This window comes from Paralichthys olivaceus, chromosome 1, assembly GCF_024713975.1.
Source record: "Paralichthys olivaceus isolate ysfri-2021 chromosome 1, ASM2471397v2, whole genome shotgun sequence".
NCBI lineage: Eukaryota > Metazoa > Chordata > Actinopteri > Pleuronectiformes > Paralichthyidae > Paralichthys > Paralichthys olivaceus.
The window spans coordinates 7,693,144-7,715,303 of NC_091093.1; the positions used below are offsets into that span (position 1 = coordinate 7,693,144).

General features: G+C 41.1%; 2 protein-coding genes across 3 annotated transcripts in view; both read left to right on the forward strand.

Annotated features, from left to right (window-relative positions):
* The window catches only part of igf1rb (insulin-like growth factor 1b receptor), a 36,721-nt gene extending 29,501 nt beyond the window's left edge, over positions 1-7,220 (forward strand). Inside the window, exons 11-21 of the mRNA XM_020080090.2 lie at positions 788-1,095; positions 1,194-1,327; positions 2,018-2,177; positions 2,337-2,436; positions 3,141-3,211; positions 3,293-3,522; positions 3,771-3,878; positions 4,380-4,542; positions 5,138-5,267; positions 5,415-5,549; positions 6,361-7,220. Of these exons, the coding sequence (XP_019935649.1) occupies positions 788-1,095; positions 1,194-1,327; positions 2,018-2,177; positions 2,337-2,436; positions 3,141-3,211; positions 3,293-3,522; positions 3,771-3,878; positions 4,380-4,542; positions 5,138-5,267; positions 5,415-5,549; positions 6,361-6,886 (2,065 nt within the window). The 3' untranslated portion in view covers positions 6,887-7,220. The remainder of the gene's footprint in view (positions 1-787; positions 1,096-1,193; positions 1,328-2,017; positions 2,178-2,336; positions 2,437-3,140; positions 3,212-3,292; positions 3,523-3,770; positions 3,879-4,379; positions 4,543-5,137; positions 5,268-5,414; positions 5,550-6,360) is intronic.
* Positions 7,221-13,278: 6,058 nt separating this feature from the next.
* On the forward strand, positions 13,279-19,031 carry lrrc28 (leucine rich repeat containing 28). 2 transcript variants are annotated; one of them, XM_020079799.2, is made up of 10 exons: positions 13,279-13,436; positions 13,718-13,950; positions 14,368-14,408; positions 14,840-14,877; positions 15,142-15,279; positions 16,252-16,458; positions 16,546-16,648; positions 16,752-16,936; positions 17,467-17,626; positions 17,731-19,031. In XM_020079799.2, exons 2-10 carry the CDS (start codon positions 13,783-13,785, stop codon positions 17,798-17,800), a joined length of 1,110 nt encoding a protein of 369 aa, XP_019935358.1. In that variant the 5' UTR covers positions 13,279-13,436; positions 13,718-13,782; the 3' UTR covers positions 17,801-19,031. The 2 variants fall into 2 exon arrangements, with proteins under 2 accessions (XP_019935358.1, XP_069395216.1); XM_069539115.1 differs by having other exon boundaries at positions 13,294-13,436; positions 13,633-13,950.
* The last annotated feature ends 3,129 nt before the right edge of the window (positions 19,032-22,160 follow it).

Below are 22,160 nucleotides of genomic sequence, written 5' to 3' on the forward strand. Positions count from 1 at the left end.
TAGACCAGTTGATCTTAATTAGATCTCAGCATTTTTTGCAGATGCAGAGGAAATGGATGGATGTCTTTATTTCTATATTTGAACTCATTTGATTGCAGCTGACATCCCAGAGATTTTTCTGCATTTGATAGAACTATGTACAATTCTTAAAGAAGGAAGTTATCACTGTTTTTTCAGTAAAATTCATTCAGATACAAAACATGGTCCACATGTCCTTTTTTGCTGAGGCTAAAAAAATAATTTCCTCTTCTTCTATTAAAGCACACTTTCTTTGCTCTCTGGTCAAGTTTGGAAGCTGTGGAAGTGGTCTGATGTCACATGTTGGCATATACTGTATCAATTTGCTAGTGTTAGTTCAAGTGTTACATGATCAGTTGAGCTGTTCAGTAATTTTATTCAAGCCTAACAAGTTCCACCCCAGCTTCTGAAATTAAGACCAACTGTTGATGACAGGAGGAATATACCTCATGCACTCTGAGCTGAGTGAGGAATTTTAGTAACTGTGACATCAACATTGAAATAAAGGGCTAAGGAGCGAACGACAAAATGCACAGACACATGTTTCAGCAAGACTTGTGCTTAATCTACCTCATTTCACAAAACTCTCCACGTGTTGTACATCTCTTTGATGTTACAGCTAGTTAAGTTGCTAGTTAGTTTAAATGACTAAATTCAAAGAAAATAATTTTTCAGAACAGAATGATATGGATGTTTTTATCAGTCAAAATCAAACTTTTCTCTCCTTCCTCCCTCCTTCTCCCCTTGTATCTCCAACATTCTCTTCCAGGCCTCCAGATCGTCGCCGCAGAGATCTCTTTGGCATCGCCAACTCCACTCACTCCCGCCGCAACCGCCTGCACACCAACAGCAGCAATGTCCCTCCTCACCAAGCCGCTGGTAACAGCAGCAACCTGGCTGACGTGGAGCCAGCGGACAGAGAGTTTGAGTTCATGGAGCAAGCTGTGACGGAGCGCGAGCTGCAGATCTCTGGCCTGCAGCCGTTCACTGTGTACCGCATTGACATTCACGCCTGCAATCGACAGGTCCAGCGTTGCAGCGCAGCAGAGTTTGTCTTCTCCAGAACCAAGCCTGCAGGTTAGAGAAGTGTAACTCAACCACTGGGTGGCTAAGAGGTGGTTGTTGTCGTCGTTGTCATTTGGCCGCAATGCTAACGTTTTTCCTGTGTTTTCCAGAAAAGGCTGACGACATTCCGGGCCAGGTGACCGTGGAGGGCCATGAGGACTGGGTGTTTCTGCGCTGGCCAGAGCCACCTCACCCCAATGGACTCATCCTCATGTATGAGATCAAGTTTAAACTGGCTTCTGAGGTAAAACAACATCTGCACATCGTCACTCAGAACCTGCTAGATGAAAATTTATTTAAAAGAAATACAAATTCATAAGTATTAATTTCATTTTAATCAGATGAGTCCACATTTGAATAAAATATTGGTGGACCCTCTGTTTGTCCTGTCATGTAGTTTGAGGAAAATCGACATCCTCTTCATGAATAAAGGACTTTAGCTTCATACACTACATTAATTGTTCACTCAATTATCCTCTTGAACTTTCTGCATTTTTTATAAAAGATGTCGTTTTGATAAATATGATTTGTTGTTGATGTTAATGAATATACACTTATTTATTATGATTATTATTATTTCTGGTCATGAACTGAAAGAAATATACATTTCATAAGAATTAATCCAGTTAACAGGAGTGAAATATTTATACATAAGAAACAGCAGTTTCTTAAGTGACAGCAGCAGGGTGCATAATTATAACCAAGCAACAGGCCCAATGAATAGAGATGAGATTTATTATTCATTGTTCATGAGGTAGAAAGAGTTTACATCTGTGAACACTCTGAATTGTCATTGCCCAATAAAAATTAAAAACAGCAGGTCATGGATTCTCTTTTGGATTACTCAAATAATTCTGTCAATAGTTAACTTTATTTTTTTTCTCTCAATTCCTCACTGTGCGTGTGTGTGTGTGCGTGTTTGTGCATGTGTCAGACTGAGAAACACGAGTGTGTCTCTGGTCAGATGTATCAGGCCCAGCGTGGGGTTCGGCTTTCCAACCTCAGTCCAGGAAACTACTCAGTCAGAGTGAGAGCCACGTCGTTGGCTGGCAACGGCTCCTGGACACACATTGTGGATCTCTATGTAGCTGAACGTAAGGCGCAAACACTCTCTGCATCTGTACACTGAAATTCTCCCTCCCGGTTTTTTGCCAGTTTTCTAATAACACACACTATATATACTATTATGCACTATATATATTATAATATTTTGACTGAAACAACAACAGTAATCAAAATGTTCGACCCAACAGGATATGAAAACGTCCTCTATGCTATGATCTTTATTCCCATCGCCATCATCCTCTTCATCTGCCTGCTGGTCACAATGCTGGTGGCCTTCAACAAGAAAAGGTGTGTGATTCTGTGTATTAGTAGTTATATGTGTGTAGAGCTCAGTGATTGTTTCTTTACCCCTAAATATCTTAATACTAAATGCATTCAAAGAAAACCTGTTGAAGATGACCTCACCAAGCCGAACCAAAGCAGCACATGTCCTATAATACAAACACCAATATAATATATATAAAATAAAGACATTCATTTTTGCAGGAATTGAACAGCTCCTGTCTTAAATCTCTGAGCCCATTGGCTATCACCTTACGACAATTTCGCTTAAGGGGGCAACAGCCAATATTTTGGGGCTTCCAGTGTACACAGCGGATATCCGGACCAAGACTCCATCCTCCGCTCTGTTTACAGTCCGACTCGAAATACAAAATCAAAGGTTTTAGGTCCAGAAGATATTTTGGTTAACCTCACTTAACAGCTATCAGCATATTTAAATCTGTTTATAGAGATCACACTGTAATAGACACCTCATAAATAAACTGTAATCTTTTTCTTATTGAATCAATTACTGCTAAATTAAATTCCTCTCACCCCAGTAGCTTTTAATCTAAAATGATTCAGTACTACATCACGCCAGTGTTCTTTTGGAAACAGATATCTATCATTGTACTCAATGCAGATCCCAGCAGTAGATAAGAATATTGTGTGAGTGTAAAGTTAAATGCAAGTGTGTATATTACAACAGCTTCTGTTTTTTATTTGGTCAGGAATAGCGACCGTCTTGGAAATGGAGTCCTGTATGCCTCGGTCAATCCAGAGTACTTCAGTGCTGCGGAAAGTGAGTGTGATGTTGATCTGATTTATGCAGTGTGGAGTTTTATTGAGCATTGTGAGTTTTAATACATGAATATTTTCACAGTGTATGTACCAGATGAGTGGGAGGTTGCGCGGGAGAAGATCGTCCTGAGTCGAGAGCTTGGCCAGGGCTCGTTTGGCATGGTGTACGAAGGCTTGGCGAAGGGCGTGGTGAAAGATGAGCCAGAGACACGAGTCGCCATCAAGACTGTCAACGAGTCCGCCAGCATGAGGGAGAGAATAGAGTTTCTCAATGAAGCCTCCGTCATGAAGGAGTTCAACTGTCACCATGTGGTACGCACACACACAAGCACGCACATCCAATGACATGATATGCACACATACACACACAACACCCAGAGGGATCCTTAAACATTAGGCAACTGGATGTTCCTCCACTTTGCACTGAGACTTTTAAACCATAAGAGAATAAACATATGTTTGAATCTATTGAAGAATAAACACAAGGTCAGATCAGTTTCTGCAGGGGACCGGATTGTGAGTCCATTTTGCCTCATGGCGATGTGTTGTGTTTATTGCAGGTTCGTCTCCTGGGAGTGGTCTCTCAGGGTCAGCCCACTCTGGTCATCATGGAGCTGATGACACGAGGAGACCTAAAGAGTTACTTACGCTCCCTCCGACCTAAAGAGGTACTGTCTGACTTATTAACTGCATTTGCTTCTTCCGACCAGAAAGAGGTGGTGGTCAGCCCTTCTTTTGGATACAATGGTTTATTTATTCCTCTTCTACTTTTGAAACTTTGAAACTCTCTGGTTGTGTGTGATGAGTGAGGGCAACTTATCATCTTCTGGTTGTCAGATAGAATGCGCCACATTCAGAAACCTCTTATAAATGGATTCAGCTGCTCCTAATAAGTAGAGCTTGACTGATTTATTTGTTTATCTTTTTTATTAGTAATATAGTCGTTAAGAGCGCTAAACTGAACGGTTTAATAATTATCTTAACCATTACCAATTTTGTTTTTGCATTCTAAAACTTTATCAACCTCCATATTATGTAGAGAGGAATATTAAGGAACTGTATATAACACACAATGAATTAGAATCATAACCCAGTCAGATATTTAACCATCAGGACCTTGTTCTTCAAGTAGAACTTACTCTTCTCTCTGTCCGTCTTTCTGTCTGCAGCAGCAGTGGTCGAGCCTGTCCCTCCCTCCCCTGAAGAAGATGCTTCAGATGGCAGGGCAGATCGCTGATGGCATGGCGTACCTTAACGCCAACAAGTTTGTCCACAGAGATCTGGCAGCCAGGAACTGCATGGTGGCAGAGGACTTCATCGTTAAGATTGGAGGTAAAGAACTGTAGAGGGTGTCAGAGGTCACTGTCACCTGAGAAACTGAAGCGGGAGGGGGTTTAGAGCAGGCTCATTAAGTGGAAATGAAATGGTAGCTACTGGACAACCAGATTATCAGGGGAACGTTAATCCTAGTTAGAGCTCTTCATGGTTACAAACTTTATCCACATGTGGTTTCAGATTAAATGTACGTTTTCTGACACGATGACGGATGAAAAACGCATTTTAAACAGGACCTGGATATAAAACCTGGATCCGAACCCGCACAGGTCCTGGGTTGTACCTAATCCTAGTAAAGGGAACCTTCTTAAACCAGTGGTGTACATTTGTCAACACGCTTCCATCATATGTGGACTATAATACCAGCACAGAGTGATCTCTAAAGGATCATGCTTACAGTAATATGTCTTGGTTTATTACCTCGCAAATGTCACCCTCCTATGTAATATGGACCACACAACAGACAACATGTAGAATAACAAGAAGTATGAAGACATTTACATCCACTGTCTGGTTTGTGATGTGGCCAAATTTGCGTTTGGTCCAGTTTTTCACTTTTGTCTTTTTCACTTCTGTTTATGTGTTATGTTAGATTTTGGCATGACCAGAGACATATATGAGACAGATTACTACCGCAAAGGTGGTAAGGGTCTGCTCCCTGTCCGCTGGATGTCACCAGAGTCTCTGAAGGATGGAGTCTTTACTACTAACTCTGATGTTTGGTGAGCAGAGACACACACACACACACACACACACACATGGCTGCTTCATTTTCTGTTTTAACTGCTTCCAAAACTGTCTTGTGATCATAACTGTGATAATGGAAGCCACACTTATTTACCCCCGCCTCCCTCTGTCCCCCTTTGTAGGTCGTTTGGGGTTGTACTGTGGGAGATTTCCACTCTGGCTGAGCAGCCGTACCAGGGTCTGTCCAATGAGCAGGTGCTCCGCTTTGTCATGGAGGGAGGTCTGCTGGAGAAACCACAAAACTGTCCTGACATGCTGTAAGACACACACACACACACACACACACTTCTCTGCCGAGTAACACATCAACAGACTACTCACCTACAAACTACTATCTTGGCATCTTGTTTTCTTCTACTCCACTAGTTCTATCATACATGACTTATTCTCACAAACAGTAAAGCTTTTCTGCTGCTCCCCTTCAGCCTGCGGGTCGTTGGGATTTCCATACCACCGCCCGTCTGTTTGTCACTGTGTGCTCTTGTGTTTTCCATGATGTGTTTGTACTTAATATGAAAGAGCCTGAGTAAAAACCCACATCAAAAGAGCTGTGAACGTTGCAGATAAATTTGGCCACCAACCACAAAAACATTGAGGGTGGTGGAGTCATGAGTAGAAGAAATGGGAAGCCACAGGGTTTGTTGTGAGAATAATGATGAGGGCTTTCTTTCAAAATCAACTCTCTGCTCATGTGAGGGTTCTCTAACAGCAATCACACACACACGTACTTCTAAACTACATGGTGTTGTATGGCATAGTTTTAAATTGCATACACAGTATCCACTCTACATACAACAGTTCGTTCAGTCTTAAATGTACAGTTCAGAATTCAGAAAATATACTTCCTTCATTAAATTAATTGTAAGATAATACTACTACTACTATTTTAATTGTTGTAACCAGAAGAAAGAACAATACTTGTGCTCCACTCCCCCTTGATCCAAAATCTGTCACAGAAGACAGGCTAAACTTAAAGATACTTTAGCAACAGGAAGCAAACATACAAGAAGCTTTAGCATGTTGGTAGGAAGAGCTAACCTGTGTGTGTTTCTGTGTGTGTGTGCGTAGGTTCGAACTGATGCGAATGTGTTGGCAGTACAATCCTAAAATGCGTCCATCCTTTGTGGAGATCATCAGCAGCCTCAAGGATGAACTGGAGGTGTCTTTCAAAGAGGTTAGTTTTTTCTACAGTGCTGACAACAAGCCGAGCGAGGAGCAGCAGGTCCACCTGGACAAAATGGACAACATTGAAGATGTTCCTGTGGACCAACCTTCATCCACACAGCCACAGCAAGCCCTAGTCCCCCAACAGACCCCGCCCTCCCCAAGCTCAGAGGCTCCACCTGCCCCCTCACTGAGCCCCAGCTCCCCTTCCTCTCCCTGTACATCAACCGCTGCCATGGACAAGCAGGCGTCAGGCCAGCAGGCGGCCAACGGGCTGTCGGGTCCGAGCCTTGCAGCAGGGTCGGGGCTCGGAACAGGCGCGGGCGGCACAATGCGGCCGTCTCTGGAGGAACTGCCGCCGTATGCACACATGAACGGTGGACGCAAAAACGAACGGGCCATGCCCCTCCCGCAGTCGTCTGCCTGCTGATGGAATAGAGACACCCACCAGACGGCAAACCCTCCCACCTTCTGCTCTGCGGAACCTGATGTCACAGTGGGTGTGATGTTTTTTTTTTTTTATAGTATAGATAAAACAGCAAAACCATCCCTACTATCTGGGTGTGGCTACTCAGAGAGGAGCAAAGACTCACAGGAAGTCAGAAGAAACTGTTGTTTCTGTTACTGTTAGTTCATGCTCTGCTGTAACTCCATACACTCTTTTCATATTATTCTACTTGTGGTTTCTACCAGCTGGCTGTCAGATGTGACACTGCCCTCGCTGCTGAGTGGAAAGACCAAAAAAAGACAAAAAAACGGTAAAAGACAGGAAAATATAAAAATCTATGGGGGAGATCTCTCTGTCTCTCTCTCTTTATGGATGATCTTATTTTATAAATCGTTGTTTGCTACTTTTTATATATATTTCCAAATGGGAAGACAAAATGTATAGGCCTTTATAAACGACTGGTGGTTTGATCGCTTTTGGGCGGGCATTATAGTGAAACTGTAAAGCATATCAAATGAAGAGGTCAGCGTCTCCATTGGTCGTTCAGTAGACGTGTTGCCACATGGTGGGTCTCAGCGTAATGCCAGGTCGACAGCCATTCTGCTGAATCTTGAACAACCAGGGGAAGAAAATTCAAATCTGCCAAATTTGTTGCCAAAATTGTACTTTTTGTCAAACGATCTCCTCTGCAGTCTTGCCCTGTAACACACCGGATTGAAAATGGAAGCAAAACAAAAGCACTTGGATCTGCTACCACACTGTTAGTACATTTTTAATGAAACACACTCCTCTACAATCCTATACCACTCCTCTATTTCTGTTTGATATACACACATACTGTACTATATCAGAGTCATAGACATAGGTTACAATCAATTCATCTGAAATTGAGCCACATCCTGTCACAAAGTGCTGTTCCGTTACAGTTTAACTGCCAATTCCAGTCGATAAAGAGGCAAAAACAAAAAGAGGTGAGGACTGCAAAGGGAATGAAGCATAAAGAAGAAGATAAATATGAACACTAGATCTATAAAGTCTCTCACTTTGCGTTAGCTCCTTGTTCAGAGGCGCCCTTGCTGTATACAAACAGGTATTTTTTTAGACTAGCCATTAGTCTCCAACATTTACAACATCTCTACATGGGCAGAGCATATATGTACACACCAGTTGTTTGTGTCACTTTTCTAACTTTTGTATGGTTGGAGACATTTATCATGTACAGAACGAAGCTGCTATTCCTTGTTTCTCTTGTGGTTGTAATATAGTTAATATCTATATATAAAAAGAGAACTCCTTCAGGTTGGATCTACGAACGTTTCCAGTACAGTCCATTTTTTAATGCTTGTAACTGTATAAAGTGTATCTGACCTAGTTTCATTTCTGTGTTTGCGTAAAAAAGGTATGACAATTGAAATTGTGTGTTTTCAAAACACCTGTAATGTCCCCTCCCATCTGACGATAGGACTGCGATGGTGCCAGTGACCATCAAAGTTCTCATGTTCCCCACGGGACACATTCGACCTCGGTCCTCTAAGGTTCGGATTAGACCACCTCTACCCATCATCAAACTCAGAGGTCAATCTTCACTGCTGAGTCCCAACTAAATCTCAGGTCAAAGAGAAAAGTGAAATCCTTTTCTACGTTCTTTTTTGTGCTGTCATACCCAGAGACATCCTGTCCGGTGTGTGTCTCATTCTATGTCCCTCTAACTCTGTTTTTGCATTTTCTCTCATCATTAGACAACAGCAATGTTTCTTTACATCAGTCTGACACCAGAATGGGTTTTTCCAGTTTTCAATGGGTCCTTGCACTTATTATATGGAGCCCCAATATTTAGACTCATTGGCTACAAAAATGTAGTCAATGAGTCTAAATACAATATGTTAATAAATGATAGGCCTACTGTTGGTTAAATAATCGAAACGGATCAAAAAAAATGTTTGTTTTTTTACTTTTGTTTTAATGTCCTGTCATTAACAAGAAACGTTTCTATTTGTTTTATAGTTGCCCACTCAGTGGTGAAAATGAATTAAAACTTAATTTACTTCAACTTCTTTTTTACACAAGCTCATATTATTTTTCAACTCCTTAGTTTTCCTTTTTCGTGGTCTCACTATAAAATGTATTCTTTATATGCCCCTCGTTTTTCTTCTGCAAAGTTTTTGACACTAAAGCATTTTAGCCAACACACAAGCATCAACAGAGTTAGCAAGCTAATGCTACTCAAGCTTTTCTATTTCACTTTGTTTATTTCAATACATGAGTCATTAAATGACAAACAAAATTGATGAGGACAAGAAATACAAATTTAAAGATGTAAACTTATTATGAAAACAATAGCATGATGTCTCTTAGCTAGTGTGAGCTAGCTAATATGGCACATTTAGCTGCAGCTGGTTTGCTAGCTGATAGCGGCTCTTTGTGTTTAGCTAGCAGTAATTTTAGGCAAGCTAGACAGATGCTACGCACAGATAGAAATGCTGGACTATGTTACACATGGACACAGCGGTGTTGGCATCATATCAGCACTGTATAGTCATGTGAATATAGATGATTAAATGTGCGCCAACTTAAAGGAAAACTGACATACTGGAGAATAAAATGAGCGAGTGAAAGATAAACAGAGTGAACTGAATTACACTGAGTAAAGATTAGTATTTTACTTTTAGTTTAGATAACAGTATTATTGATGAGTTCACCGGTTCTGATAATATTTCATTCATTTTTTTGTACGTTTCAGGCTTCGTTAAATTTGCTTCAAGGATCAAAGTCAATTCAAAATCAAATTGATTCCGTTCAGCGGCAGGTGTGAACATCTTATTTTTCTGAAGGCAAGTGCAAGAAAAAACAAGCCCTGTCTGTTTGGATAATTTCACTTCCTGCTAATCAATGTTTCTCTTGAATCAAGGGTGCTGCTGGAGTAATCCATATTATTTATCTGTTTTCAACATATTAGCATGTTTGTAGAAGATTGCTGAAGTTAAGTTGGATTGAGAAATGGGTGGAATTATCTAACAGCTCTGAGAATTTTTTTTAAAATGCTTTACGTAAAGTAAGATTTCACACCCGAGGATGACGCTGTTAAACAAATCCTGCACATGTTCTGTTATTGGACGACTCAATCTGACTTCGACAAGAGAACTAACTAAGGTCCCATGTGCTGAACATCTAACTGCTAACAGACAAAATGAAGAGGTGTATAATCAGAGAGGACCACATGGAATAGATTTTAAAGGCTCATTAACCTCAAAAAGGTGTGTTTGGATTTTCCCTGCCCAGATGTTTTTGGTTATTTATGTTTCCTTTCATGTGAAGTGTTAAATCACTGTACAAATTCCCCACAAGTTGTTTTTTCCTTCTAATATTTTTACATTCTTTTGCTATTTTGGGGGAAGGTTTTGTTGTTATTCCTTCAACCATCCATCTACCTCACAGTTTTTTTTTCTTTTTCAATCTTTATAGAGGAAAAAAAAACATTTCATCTCTGTTGTTCGGCTGAGTGCTGTTGATAAGGTCAAATTCAAACCACAAACCAAACCATTCTCAGATCATAAAGACGAGTTCTGTAACTCTTCTCTTGGGCTTAGAATAGACGAGAAGGCTGGTTTTATTTCTCGGATGCTCGGGTGTGAGAGGAGCTGGAAGAAGGAAGGAAGTGCGGCCCTGCTTTGAGAGGCGGCAGCGTGTTCCTCCCCTGTGGTTAAAGGCTCCTCACCTCCTCCCTTTCTCCCGCTCCCCTCTCCCTCCCCTCCCCCCACTACTTTGAAGTGTAGTTGCAGTTTGTGGCTCTCATGCGTTGCCATTACTTTATTGCATGCATCTGTTTTTTGGGGGGGGTCCTTTGCCTGACAAGAAAATACATTTTCCAAATTGCTACTGTATATCCTGTCTAGGTAGCTGGGACATGATATCTTCCTTTCTTTTTCTTTTTCAAAAACAAAATGTAAACATTTTATTTTGTAAAGAAACAACTGAACATAAATATAAACAAATACAGCTGATACAAACTTTCAATTTAGTTTTTTTGTTGCACAAATTCAAGTAAGACATTTCTGGATACTATATATATTTGGATCAGGAAACAGTGGTTTAACTTGAGAAAAGGCTCTAGTATGTGAGGAGCTAGATTCAGATGTTTTATGTTTTTTTCCCCCTCCTCCTCTTTGTTTTTTACCACCATTACAGGACTTACAGGTGCTGTTCCTTGTGCCTAGACCTGTTGCCATGGTGATCATAATCCCAGGAAAAAAGCATCCTTACTATTCTCTCTCTCTCTTTTATTTTTTTTTTCACAAGTCTTCTTCCCACCCTCACAGGGCAGCCTTGTAATGTCAGGCTGGGAGTCTCAGTGATATGAGTCCTCTGGTCCAGTCCGCCCACAGCAGCAGACTGTGGTGGTCTTGTGCCGGTTTGAACTGACGTGATGAGGTCAGGATGGGTTTTCACTGTTTGTGGTCTGATTTTTGCCTCACTTATACCACTGGAACACCTCACAGAGCGGACAGAAAATCAAACAAATCTCTTCTTTCTTTTTCTTTTGTTACATCGATGGCCAATTTGTTACCAAGATTTTGATGTGTGTAAATTATTCATAGCCTTCCAGCTCTTTTCAACTGCAATGATCTGTTAGACGAAAGTTTGATTTTTTTCTTTTGTACATGCTGTTGTAAGAATTTTTCCTGTTATCAATATAATCTGAGTACTGGGGAAATGATTGGCTGAAGGAAGAGAATGTCTGTTTCTCTGATTCTTTTTTTCTACATGAGATTTAAGATGAATTAAAATGTATGCAAACTGTTTCACTGCTCGTCATTGTGGGAACTGTGTGTCATCTGCCCACCAATGCTGCTACAGTTCAACCATTGCTAGTGAGGGTAAAATATCCAATCCTCCATATTCAGTTTATCTGGTACAATGTATTTAGGTAGCAGGGCAGAAACTTTCAGCGGCTGTGCCAAGTACATACAGTATGTACTTCAACAGCTCAAGAATCACAGGCAACCAACGTTTCTCATCCCAAAGTCGCTGAAACAATTTACAAGCTACACAATCTAAAATTCCATTTTGAGAAGTAGCCGCATGCTCGAGGTGTGCAGGTGTAGAATTTCTAATGCAATTTTGCTAAGTGACTTCCAAACAAGAGTCAATGTGATTACCAGCACAGCACAATGGTGGCAGAGCTAAATATAAAACTGGATCTCCAACAGAAAGGTTTAGAAAGATGCAGAGTGATCTTATTCCAAGTAACGACTTAACATAATTAAGTAACTAAATAAGAGGTTTATGCATTAACTTTCTAGCTGTTAGACCACATACCATAAGGTATTTTGTATACATGAATACATAAACTATTTTGGTATCTAAATTCAAATGTAAATGAACTGAGGAATTATTGTCAGTAGAGTACCTGAGTAGACAGTATATCAAGCAGTCTTGGTGTAATCATAGTCCACGATCAGGATCCTCCATTATAATCCATCATCATGATCCACTGCCGCCATCAGGATCCACCATCAGCTGCCACCTTAATCACGTTCCACCCATAGACTGTATATAAAGAGGTTCCATCACTATGATCTTGATATCCACATTTTCTTATTAAAGTCAAAGTCAGCTTTATTGTCAATTTCTTCACATATACCAGACATACAAAGGAATTGAAATTGCATTCCTAACTATCCCACGGTGAAGACAAGACAAGACCTTTTCTAACAAAAGTAACAGTAAAGTGAACAGGCACAACAAATGAAGACAGACATATCCTAACTAAAGTAGACAATAAATAAAAATGACAGTTCTTAGTGCAAATGTATGAGGTAGCAGCAAAGTAATAATATATTATAATATAATATGGTGATATACAATGAGTTGTGATAGTGCAAACACAGTCTGTAGTAGCAGCAGAAGTTTTTTCTGTGTGATATACAGTAAGTGTGCAAATGGCAATGGTAGTGCAAAGACTGTGAAATGTGGGTCCTAGGGTTCAGAGTTATCAGTAGTATCATTAAACTGTTCTTAAAATTTCAAATGTAAAAGTAATCTTTGAATAATATGACTGCATTATCATGACTGATAAATGCATAAACACAGGTATAGAGAACAAGTACCAATAACAAGAGGGAAATAAAAGTGTTGCAATTTTCATAAATCACAAGAAAAAATGACATTTAAAATAATTGACTAAACATTAAAACTTGATATAGTATGTCCGGTGGTTTCATCTATTAGCAAGCATCGTATTTCATATTCTAATTGTTTGTTTTGCTCTGAATAAAGATGAAACTGCACGTGACTACACGTTCTATATAAATACGATGCATTTGAACGTTTTACCAACAGGTGGCAGCATAGCGCCGTTTGCTGCAGGGTCCTTCAGAAGAGACGAATGAGAAGCTGGGTGACGTCACAGGTTGTTGCTGCTGTGCGACCCTTGACGTCGCGAGCTTCATGTGTTTGTACGAGCACACGTCTAAATATAAGCTGGTCCCGAGTGTGTGTGGGGTTCAGATGACATCAACACACTCCCGCACAGGTAAGGCGAATAACTTCCTTCCTGTTATTGGAAGCAACCAGCTAACAGCAGCCTCTTAGCTCGCATGCTAACGGTGATGGGTATGGAACATGTCAGCTAACTGTAGAAGCTAGCCACAGGCTGCTTCTCACATTCACTCCAGCTTCCTCAGTGATCTCCAGAGGACTGCTCCTGAATCAGCTGTTATCTCCCGCAGCCACACGGTCTGCGAGCTTAGCACGACGATGGGTTCAGTCCTCTCTGCTGTGTGACGACGCTCCTGCTCTGTTTCCCCCTCTCAGCGATGACATAGACGAAGGAGGCAGAGCCCAGTCTTCTCCACCGGGGAGGAGAGCTCTCCTCAGAGATGGCAAATGAACTCCACGAGACGATATTCATGGCCAAGCAGGAGCGCCACAAGAACCTGTTCCTCAACTACAAGAACCTGAACATCTTCCCCGTGGAGCTGCTGAAGGACGAGGGCCTGCAGTTTCTGGAGAGGCTGTACATGAAGAGGAACTCGCTCACTACACTGGTACGCACACAGCAGGACATGATGCTTTTACTGTGTCAGACATCAGCAGTGGTGGAGGAGTACTGCAAAACTGTACTCAAGTAAATAGACAAAAATGTGCTTCATAAACTTTTCTACTTGAGGTAAAGCAAGTAAGTGCTTTATTTTAAATATACTTTAATTTAAGCAGTGTCAAGTGTAGCGTATTCCTTAATGCAGGAGATGGTGTTGTTTTAAACATATTGCATTGTTAAAATGCAGTGCACTTGAAAGTACAGAGTGCTGATATATGCAGTGAGGTAAAAGTGCAAAGTGTCTGGAAATCATCTACTTAAGTCAAGTACAGATACGTGAAAAATGTACTTACGTTCAGAAATGGAGTAACTTGTATTCACTGAGTGTTTCTGCTTTTTCTCTCCCTTTCTTTCTTCCATTCAGCCTGACAATCTTGCTCAGAAGCTCCCAAACCTAATTGAACTGTGAGTGCTCGGCTACATGGGGTTTTTTCTACAAATATTTTTTTATTATTTAGTTATTTTACTCCAAAGTGTTGCTACGTCCCCTCGACAATCGTCCTTTGTGTTGTGTTGTTATTATTGACTGGTAAACGACTGCTAAACATGTGAAGTCTTTGTAATTTGCATCTGCTGACATTATGTATTGTAACAGGCTGGTTATTACACACATACAGTTGACACCAGCAGCTCACAGACATGATAATAAAAGGCCTCACACTATTAGTGAACTTTAACCAATGAGATATCAAATAGCTGAGTCTAATTCACTGCCAATCCTAATCAACAGTCCCTCGTATAAGAGATATTGTATCTTAATGGGATCTTTCCACGTTAAAGAAATGGTGAAACAAATGAAAATCAGTTTGTATTGTAACATTTTTTTTCTCTTTAAGGTATTTGCACTCAAACAACATAATGATTATTCCTGAAGGTAAGTACACCCTGACGTCATAATCACATACCCGAGTCTACGCTTATTTCTATCATCTTTCTTTGTCACTTAGTTTTCTTGAAACAGCAGATGACACTGATTTATTTGTACTGACATGACTTAATAGATATTTAAACTAGAGACATTTTAGAAAATCCATCTTTCTGGAATCCAACCTGATGATTATATTTGACTGGTTATATCTGCATGTGTGACAGGAGAAGAAGTTGGACATAATTTATGTGACTGTGGTTTGATCCTCAGCTATTGGAAACCTGGCCAGGCTGCAGTCCTTGGATCTGAGCAATAACGCCCTCCAGCTCCTCTGTCCAGAGATTGGCCGACTGAGGTCCCTGCGGCACCTGAGACTGTCCAATAACCAGCTGAAATGCATTCCTCCAGGTAAAAACCAGCAGATGTCCGCCCTGTTTTTTTTCCGGTGTTGTCTGTACTACATTTTTACTCTGTTTTTATCAGTAATGAGTTCTGAAGAAATATTCAGAAAAAGTCTTATAGAAATGAATAATGTCAGTTTATATAATAAAAGCATCAAGACCAAAACATGACACATTTGAAGTGTCAACTGAATATGACTAAATTAACTGCATGTAACAGATGAATAAGATAAAAGCATACAGAGTGTGTACGTGTGCTGCACCAAACAACTCTCTAAATGGCAGATTTCTATCTAACACACAGTTTAAACCCAAGCAAATCGATTTAACCTTTTAGCTGTGCCAGGTCCAAAGTCATGTTTGCGAGCTGGTCACTGACATTTACATTTCTGAGAATTCCAACTGTAACTGTGGGTGAGTTGTATCTTGTCGGCCAGCAGAGGGCAGCAGCGACACTCAAATAAAATGAAGTCACTGTCCTCAGGGACAAGGTGCTGATAATATAATCTGTGTGTGATGCAAATATTAACAGAAACAGTCATAACTAAAAGATCCAACATTATTCTGTTTAGTAGCATTTTACTCTTGAGCAAAAATGAACTCAGTTGATGTTCAACCTCACATTTAAAAGCCATATCACAATTTTTGATTTTTATTCAAATGAAAACATTGTTCACATGTCGACAATCTATGATTGTTTATTGGAAAAAAGCAAAATGTGAGAATAAAAATGTATCTGAAAGACTCATAAAGTGAGTTCTATCCTTGATGTTCTGTGAATGTTTCATTACATTCCAGTTTTCAGATGTGTTCACAACTGTCTCTCACTCACTGTAAGTAAGTTATAAATGTGAACAGGTTTCAATGATTGAAGATTATAAAGGGTAACCAATATTCTAATTGATTAAAAAAAATATAGAAATCAGATTTGTAAAGGTTGATTCAGTCTCTCTCTCTTGTGTTTGTCGGATGTCTCCAGAGATCGGTGATCTGCACGAACTGGAGACTCTGGACGTATCCATGAATCAGCTGATGTCTCTACCACATCGTCTGCATCGCTGTCTGTCTCTACAGAATCTGACAGCCGACCACAACCTGCTGTGCCATGTTCCCCGGCAGCTCTGCTGGCTCCACCGCCTCAACCAGCTCTCCATGGCTGCCAACCGGCTGACCTTTCTACCGCTGGGTCCGTGTAACCTGTTATCTGTGCGTTGCCATAGTGATGACGATGAAATGACCAAGGAAATGTGAATATGCTGTATGTGTGTTTCAGATCTGGGCAGATCGCGGGAGCTGCAGTTTGTTTTTGTGGACAATAACGTGGACCTGAAAGGCCTCCCCTCATACTTGTATAACAAGGTCATCGGCTGCAGCGGGTAACAACCAACCTGGATAACAGTGTGCTTGCATTGGTTGAGTTATGGAGCTAGATTATAGAAAAGAGAGAAATATGAAAAGCCGTGTGTTGCTTCTGTGCAGGTGCGGAGTGTCATCGCAGGGGCTGGAGGGCGACCTGCGAGAGGTCCCGGGTGAGGCGCTGAGTCAAGCCCTGGTCGGGTTATCAGCTGAAGTGAAGGTGGTTGGCTCAGAAACTGATAACGTGGTTCCCCTGGAGGAGCTCGCCATGAGGACACTGCACCGCATCTACCACCACCGGCCAACAGGTGAGGTGTAAAGGCACACTGTCGCTGTGTCTCAATTCTGGGGCCACATCTTCCAGGGGCTTGAAGACCCATTGTGTTACAGTGACACAAGACTGTCCCTCAAATGTTTCCAACATATACGTCCTGTCATACCTGAGAAACAAAGGCTTCAACGGGTGGATCCTTCTTGGGCCAACCCATCCAGGGATTTATTGCTCTTCGTTGAGGTAATGGCGCCGGCAAGTTGATGTTTGAGTATCACACTTCAGCTCAACTGAAACGCTGATGGTACGAAAACAAAAGGCATTAAAACTTTCTCGTCGTTTCAAACTGCAGTTCTGTTGCTAGGCGACAGCAGTAATGGCAGGACGATCACGAAAACCTGCTGATTCTGGACACAGCGTCTGTTTACCTGTGTGTTCACCATACTGACTGATGTTGAATTGTTTGAAAGTAAAGCAGAGAGCCACAAAGAAACATATGCATTCAAATTCTGAAAGTATATTCACCAAGTAAAAGTATTTCGTATTTCCTGTGTTGTTGTTTTATAGACCTGAACCTGCTGCCTCCCATCACCCTCCCAAAGAGCCTCCTGGACCTGCTGCAGTTCCCTCTGGGTCACTGTCACCGCTGCAGCCAAGCCATGTTCACCATCATCTACCCCAAACTCTTCCCCCTCCGTGACACCGCCCTGGCAGGAGTGCACCGCAGGTTCGAACAAACACACCAAAAAAGAGAATAGTATTTTGTATTCGCAAATAAATTCCTCCCCACTAACCTCTCTCACTCTGTTTCCTCACTTCCTTCCTCTTCAGGACGACTGTGAGTTTTGTGGCCTACTGCTGCTCCAGTCACTGCCTCCGGACTTTTGACCTCCAGGGTTGAAATCCCTTGATTCTCCGTTTACACATTCGATGCAGAAGCTGTTGACTGGGTTTCCAGCAGGTGACGGATGAAGAGCTTGTTGTTTGTGTGGATCTTGAATCTGTGTGCTGCTACAGTGCAGGGAGTCTGTGCTTGAAACAAAGAACCACAGGGATGAAGTGTCCGTGGATGTTTGATGGGTCAGATCATGGACACAGGGCTCAGCAGCGTTTCAACGCTGTAGACAAAGACTCAAACCTACATGAAGCTTCTGACAGGAGTCAAACTTGAACGAGTGCACCCCTGTGTGTGTGTGTGTGTGTGTGTGTGTGTGTGTGTGTGTGTGTGTGTGTGTGTGTGTGTGTGTGTGTGTGTGTGTGTGTGTGTGTGTGTGTGTGTGTGTGTGTGTGTGTGTGTGTGTGTGTGTGTGTGTGTGGTGAGAGTCAACACAATACCTACTGTGTGTGAGCTGTGCACCACTGGGCTTCTGTCTAGAAAGTATCAGTATTATACCGAATGTAACTCACAAATGGGCACTTTTTAAGAACAAGCACTATTTGATATTTGTGAAAACAGTAAACTCTCACACAGACGCATGCCATTGATGGAGGAGTCATCTTCGCGGTATTAATATGGTTCATTTGACTGATTACTAAAGACTATCCGAAGGCTTATAATTTAAAATACTATGTATCTGTTTGATATGTGTCATTTACAGCAGCGGAGAAGAACCTACCACATTAACTTTCCTCCAGAAGCCTTGTGTCTTTGAGCATGTGACACTCTGGTCTCACTGTGCAACACATACAGTAAAACAAGTGGAACACGGGACTTTCAGACAGTACGCTGTCAACATGACGACATGATGGTCCTCATTGTGACTTTATTTCTTAAATCTTGGTTCCGGTCAATAAGATGAGCCATTGATTGGTTTCACATAATTGTTAAACTGATACCAGAATGTTGTCAGTTATTTTCTAAGGCAGATATCCATTTTTAAATAATGGCTGGTTTTGGAACTTAAATTACATGTCATTAATATTTTAAAAACAAATGTTTTTGGGGTTTTTTCCATTACCAGCATTAAAATTTTATATCAGTGTCAAATTTCAGGATTCCACCCAGATTCTTCAGAGACACCGTTTGATTCTCTTGTTGGACAGACGCTTGTGTGTTGATACTATGTTGTACAGTGTAAGTTATCATTTGTTCTGATTGTTGCTTTTGGCAGTAAATGTTGACTGATGTTTGACCTTTGTGAATTTTTTCCACCACAGACACAGTTTGTCAGGGATGCTGCATGGAGAGCTGTTAATGTGGCTGCTTTTGTATCACTTGGTCAATGGTAAATTACACTAAAGAACCCTTGTGACATCTTCATTTGTTTTCCACTGTGTAGTTTAATATCACATTCTAAAATTGGCCATAAACAATGGCCATGTTTAATTTTATCCAGCATTCATCGATGTAACATTTATCTAGTTTACTTGTTTAATACTCAATTTGACAAGAATTCTGATGATACAAGCAGGTTTAGTTTCTTCTTACCCTGAGAACCCCTGATCCAAAATGTTCATTCAGGAGGATGTGTGGGGATGCATGAACGTCTCTGAACAAACGGGTTAGTTGTTTGCAGTTAAACTTGATATTTAAAGTTCACCCAAGATTTTACTTAAATGAGCTGAGGTAACAAAAACCTCAGATCTCCGATAGTGGCTGTCCCACAGTGATTCGAACTTACAACAGTTTCAGTGTCAACTCTCCCACTCTTGGTTGTACTGTAAATTATGTCTGTGATTGAAGGGAAGACACCTAGAACGTCTTAGCCTCTCGCTAGTGTCCCTGTAAACTGTCAGGAATGCAATTCATAATTAAAGTCGGTGGTTATGTGTAGTCCCTGATATCCACACAAAGAAAGAGGAGGTTTTTGTACAAAAGAACACTAAGCTGCACTTGCAGGTGGATCTTTGCTTCACCCTGAGTCAGTCTTCTCTGGTGCTCCATCCGTCTTCTTCAGTTCATATAGAAAGACTCCTCGGTGCAGCCACACCTGACTCGTGTCCTAAATGTTGTTAATCGTCTTTGGCAGCTTCTTGAGATTCTGGATGATACAAGAATGATGCATCTGATGGGACAGTGACACTAAATGTTCGCAACAAATACAAAGACCAAAGGGAGGTGAGACACCTTGTAAACTTTAAGAGTCTGTAAATTTAGCACTTAAGTTATAGTTTATTATGAAATTTAAAGGTTCTGTGGCCAATAACAAATAAATCTAAAGTTCATGTTGTACATATCTTTTTCTGGTGTTTTTAATATTTCTATACTGTTCTTTATTTTTAAATTTATGTTTATGCACAAACATACCACAGCAAATATGTTGCACACGTAAACCTCCTAGCAATAAACCCCCGATTCAGATTCAGATCCTAAATGAGAAGAATAAAGAAAATCCAACGCTTTTATGGAATCCATGTTACATGTGGACAAACTGTACAAGTCATCAGGAACAGAACCATTCAGTGCTGAGAAAAACAATGAGCACTTGAAATATATATGTAAGTGATAATGGAGGGCGCAGCAGAGAGGCGAGCGGCTCATTTCCCAGGATCGATGGTGTGTTCAGATGAGTGTGAGGCGGCAATCCGCTCTGGCTGCTACTTCAGCTTCCTGCCCCCCCCCCCCCCCCCCCCCCCCCCGGGACTATCACATCTCTGCTGACTGCACGTATGAAACAACACATGAGCGTGTTCTTATAAAAACACACACAAAATATGATGGAAGTGTACGTAAACACACAGGAGAGAAGGAGTTATTAAAGAAGAACACAACATAACAGACCTGTAACCTCAGCTGATATTATCCAGGGAAACAACATATGATGAAATTCTGTGAAATATACCAGCGCCATCTGATCGTGTCACTCCGAAAGATATGAAGAGATGATGGAAAGGAATCAAAGAAATGGAGGTAAAGATGTTTGTGTTTTCTCTGCAGTGGTTTCTTCCATATATTACCACTTTCATTATGTGTATATTATATTGTATATTATCTAGAGGAGGCTCTCATTTAAAACTAGTCACTACAATACTCAGCCAGTAACTGCATCCCCTCAGATTGACCCTACGTTTGCAATGTTGGCAGAACTGGCTTCTGTTATTCTACACATGACAACTACAGTTCCACATCCCCCCTGGTGATTTTTTAATTATTGGTTTTCTGATGTTGTTCACGATTCACGCAATTGTTCTAATTAGGTCGTGTGTTGTGGTGTATTTATTTGCTGATTGGAAATGTCTCCTGTTCTCAACAGTCTCTGAGGCTGCCTGATTAAATAATTCAACTAAGAATTCTTTCTTAGGTCACACTGGTTTTAGTATGAATATGTTCATGACGTAAATGAACTAAGTGTATGCTACATGCTCTGCTACACTGACTGGTGTCCACATTATGAAGCACCGTGTGACATTTGGATGCATCGTGAAGTAATTTCCTGCGGTGAGTCAGTCAGTGTGAGTTGTGAAGGGGGTGGGGGAGCAACGGACGAAGCAACAGACTCAAGTGTTGTTCAGTCTATCGTAGATAATGTGGACAATGTCACAACATGAATACAAACATTTTTATTCCCACCTTCATTTCCCCACATTGATGTTTGATGGCACATGCAGAGTGGCATTCATTCCAGTGTCTGAATCCAAGTCACCAAAGAAGAGTGCGACTGGAGTCCATGTCATCCAGGTTGACTGATATAAAATCCATGAGGTGCATGATTCAGGTTTCTCTCAGTGCATCTTTCTACTAACTGTGCTGCATGTAGGCTGGTGAATGCACAAGTCTGCCCTTTTATGATAATGAATAATGCTACAGTATTAATATAACCATCAATATCAAATCATCAGGGTCTATTACAAAGTAACACTCATTAGGAGTCCATACTTCCACCAAGGCCCAACAGTCGTTAGAATCAAACAAGCTGCACCAAACTGCACATACTCATAAATCCATGAATTATTCTCTGGGGACACAGCGAAAATGTCAAAGAATGTCCTGTCCCACAAAGTTCTAACAGTCCATGTCTGATGGGGGAGTTAGCTAAGACGTTAACCAAACACTCAGGCACACAGGTGTTGGAGTTTCCACGTGTTTGTCCTTCAGCCCATCCAGCTAATCTTTTTATAAGTGAACAAAATGAAGGACACGTGCATTCAAAACTTGCGAGACAAAAGTACAACAGACACTCAGAGACATGTGTCTGGTCCGTGGGCAGTGCAACACTCAACCAACCTGAGAGGCACATGGTGCCACCAGATGAGGCTGCTGTTGTATCTAGGCAACACAGTATGTTTTAAAGGAGCGTTCCACGATTTTTACTGTTACAAGG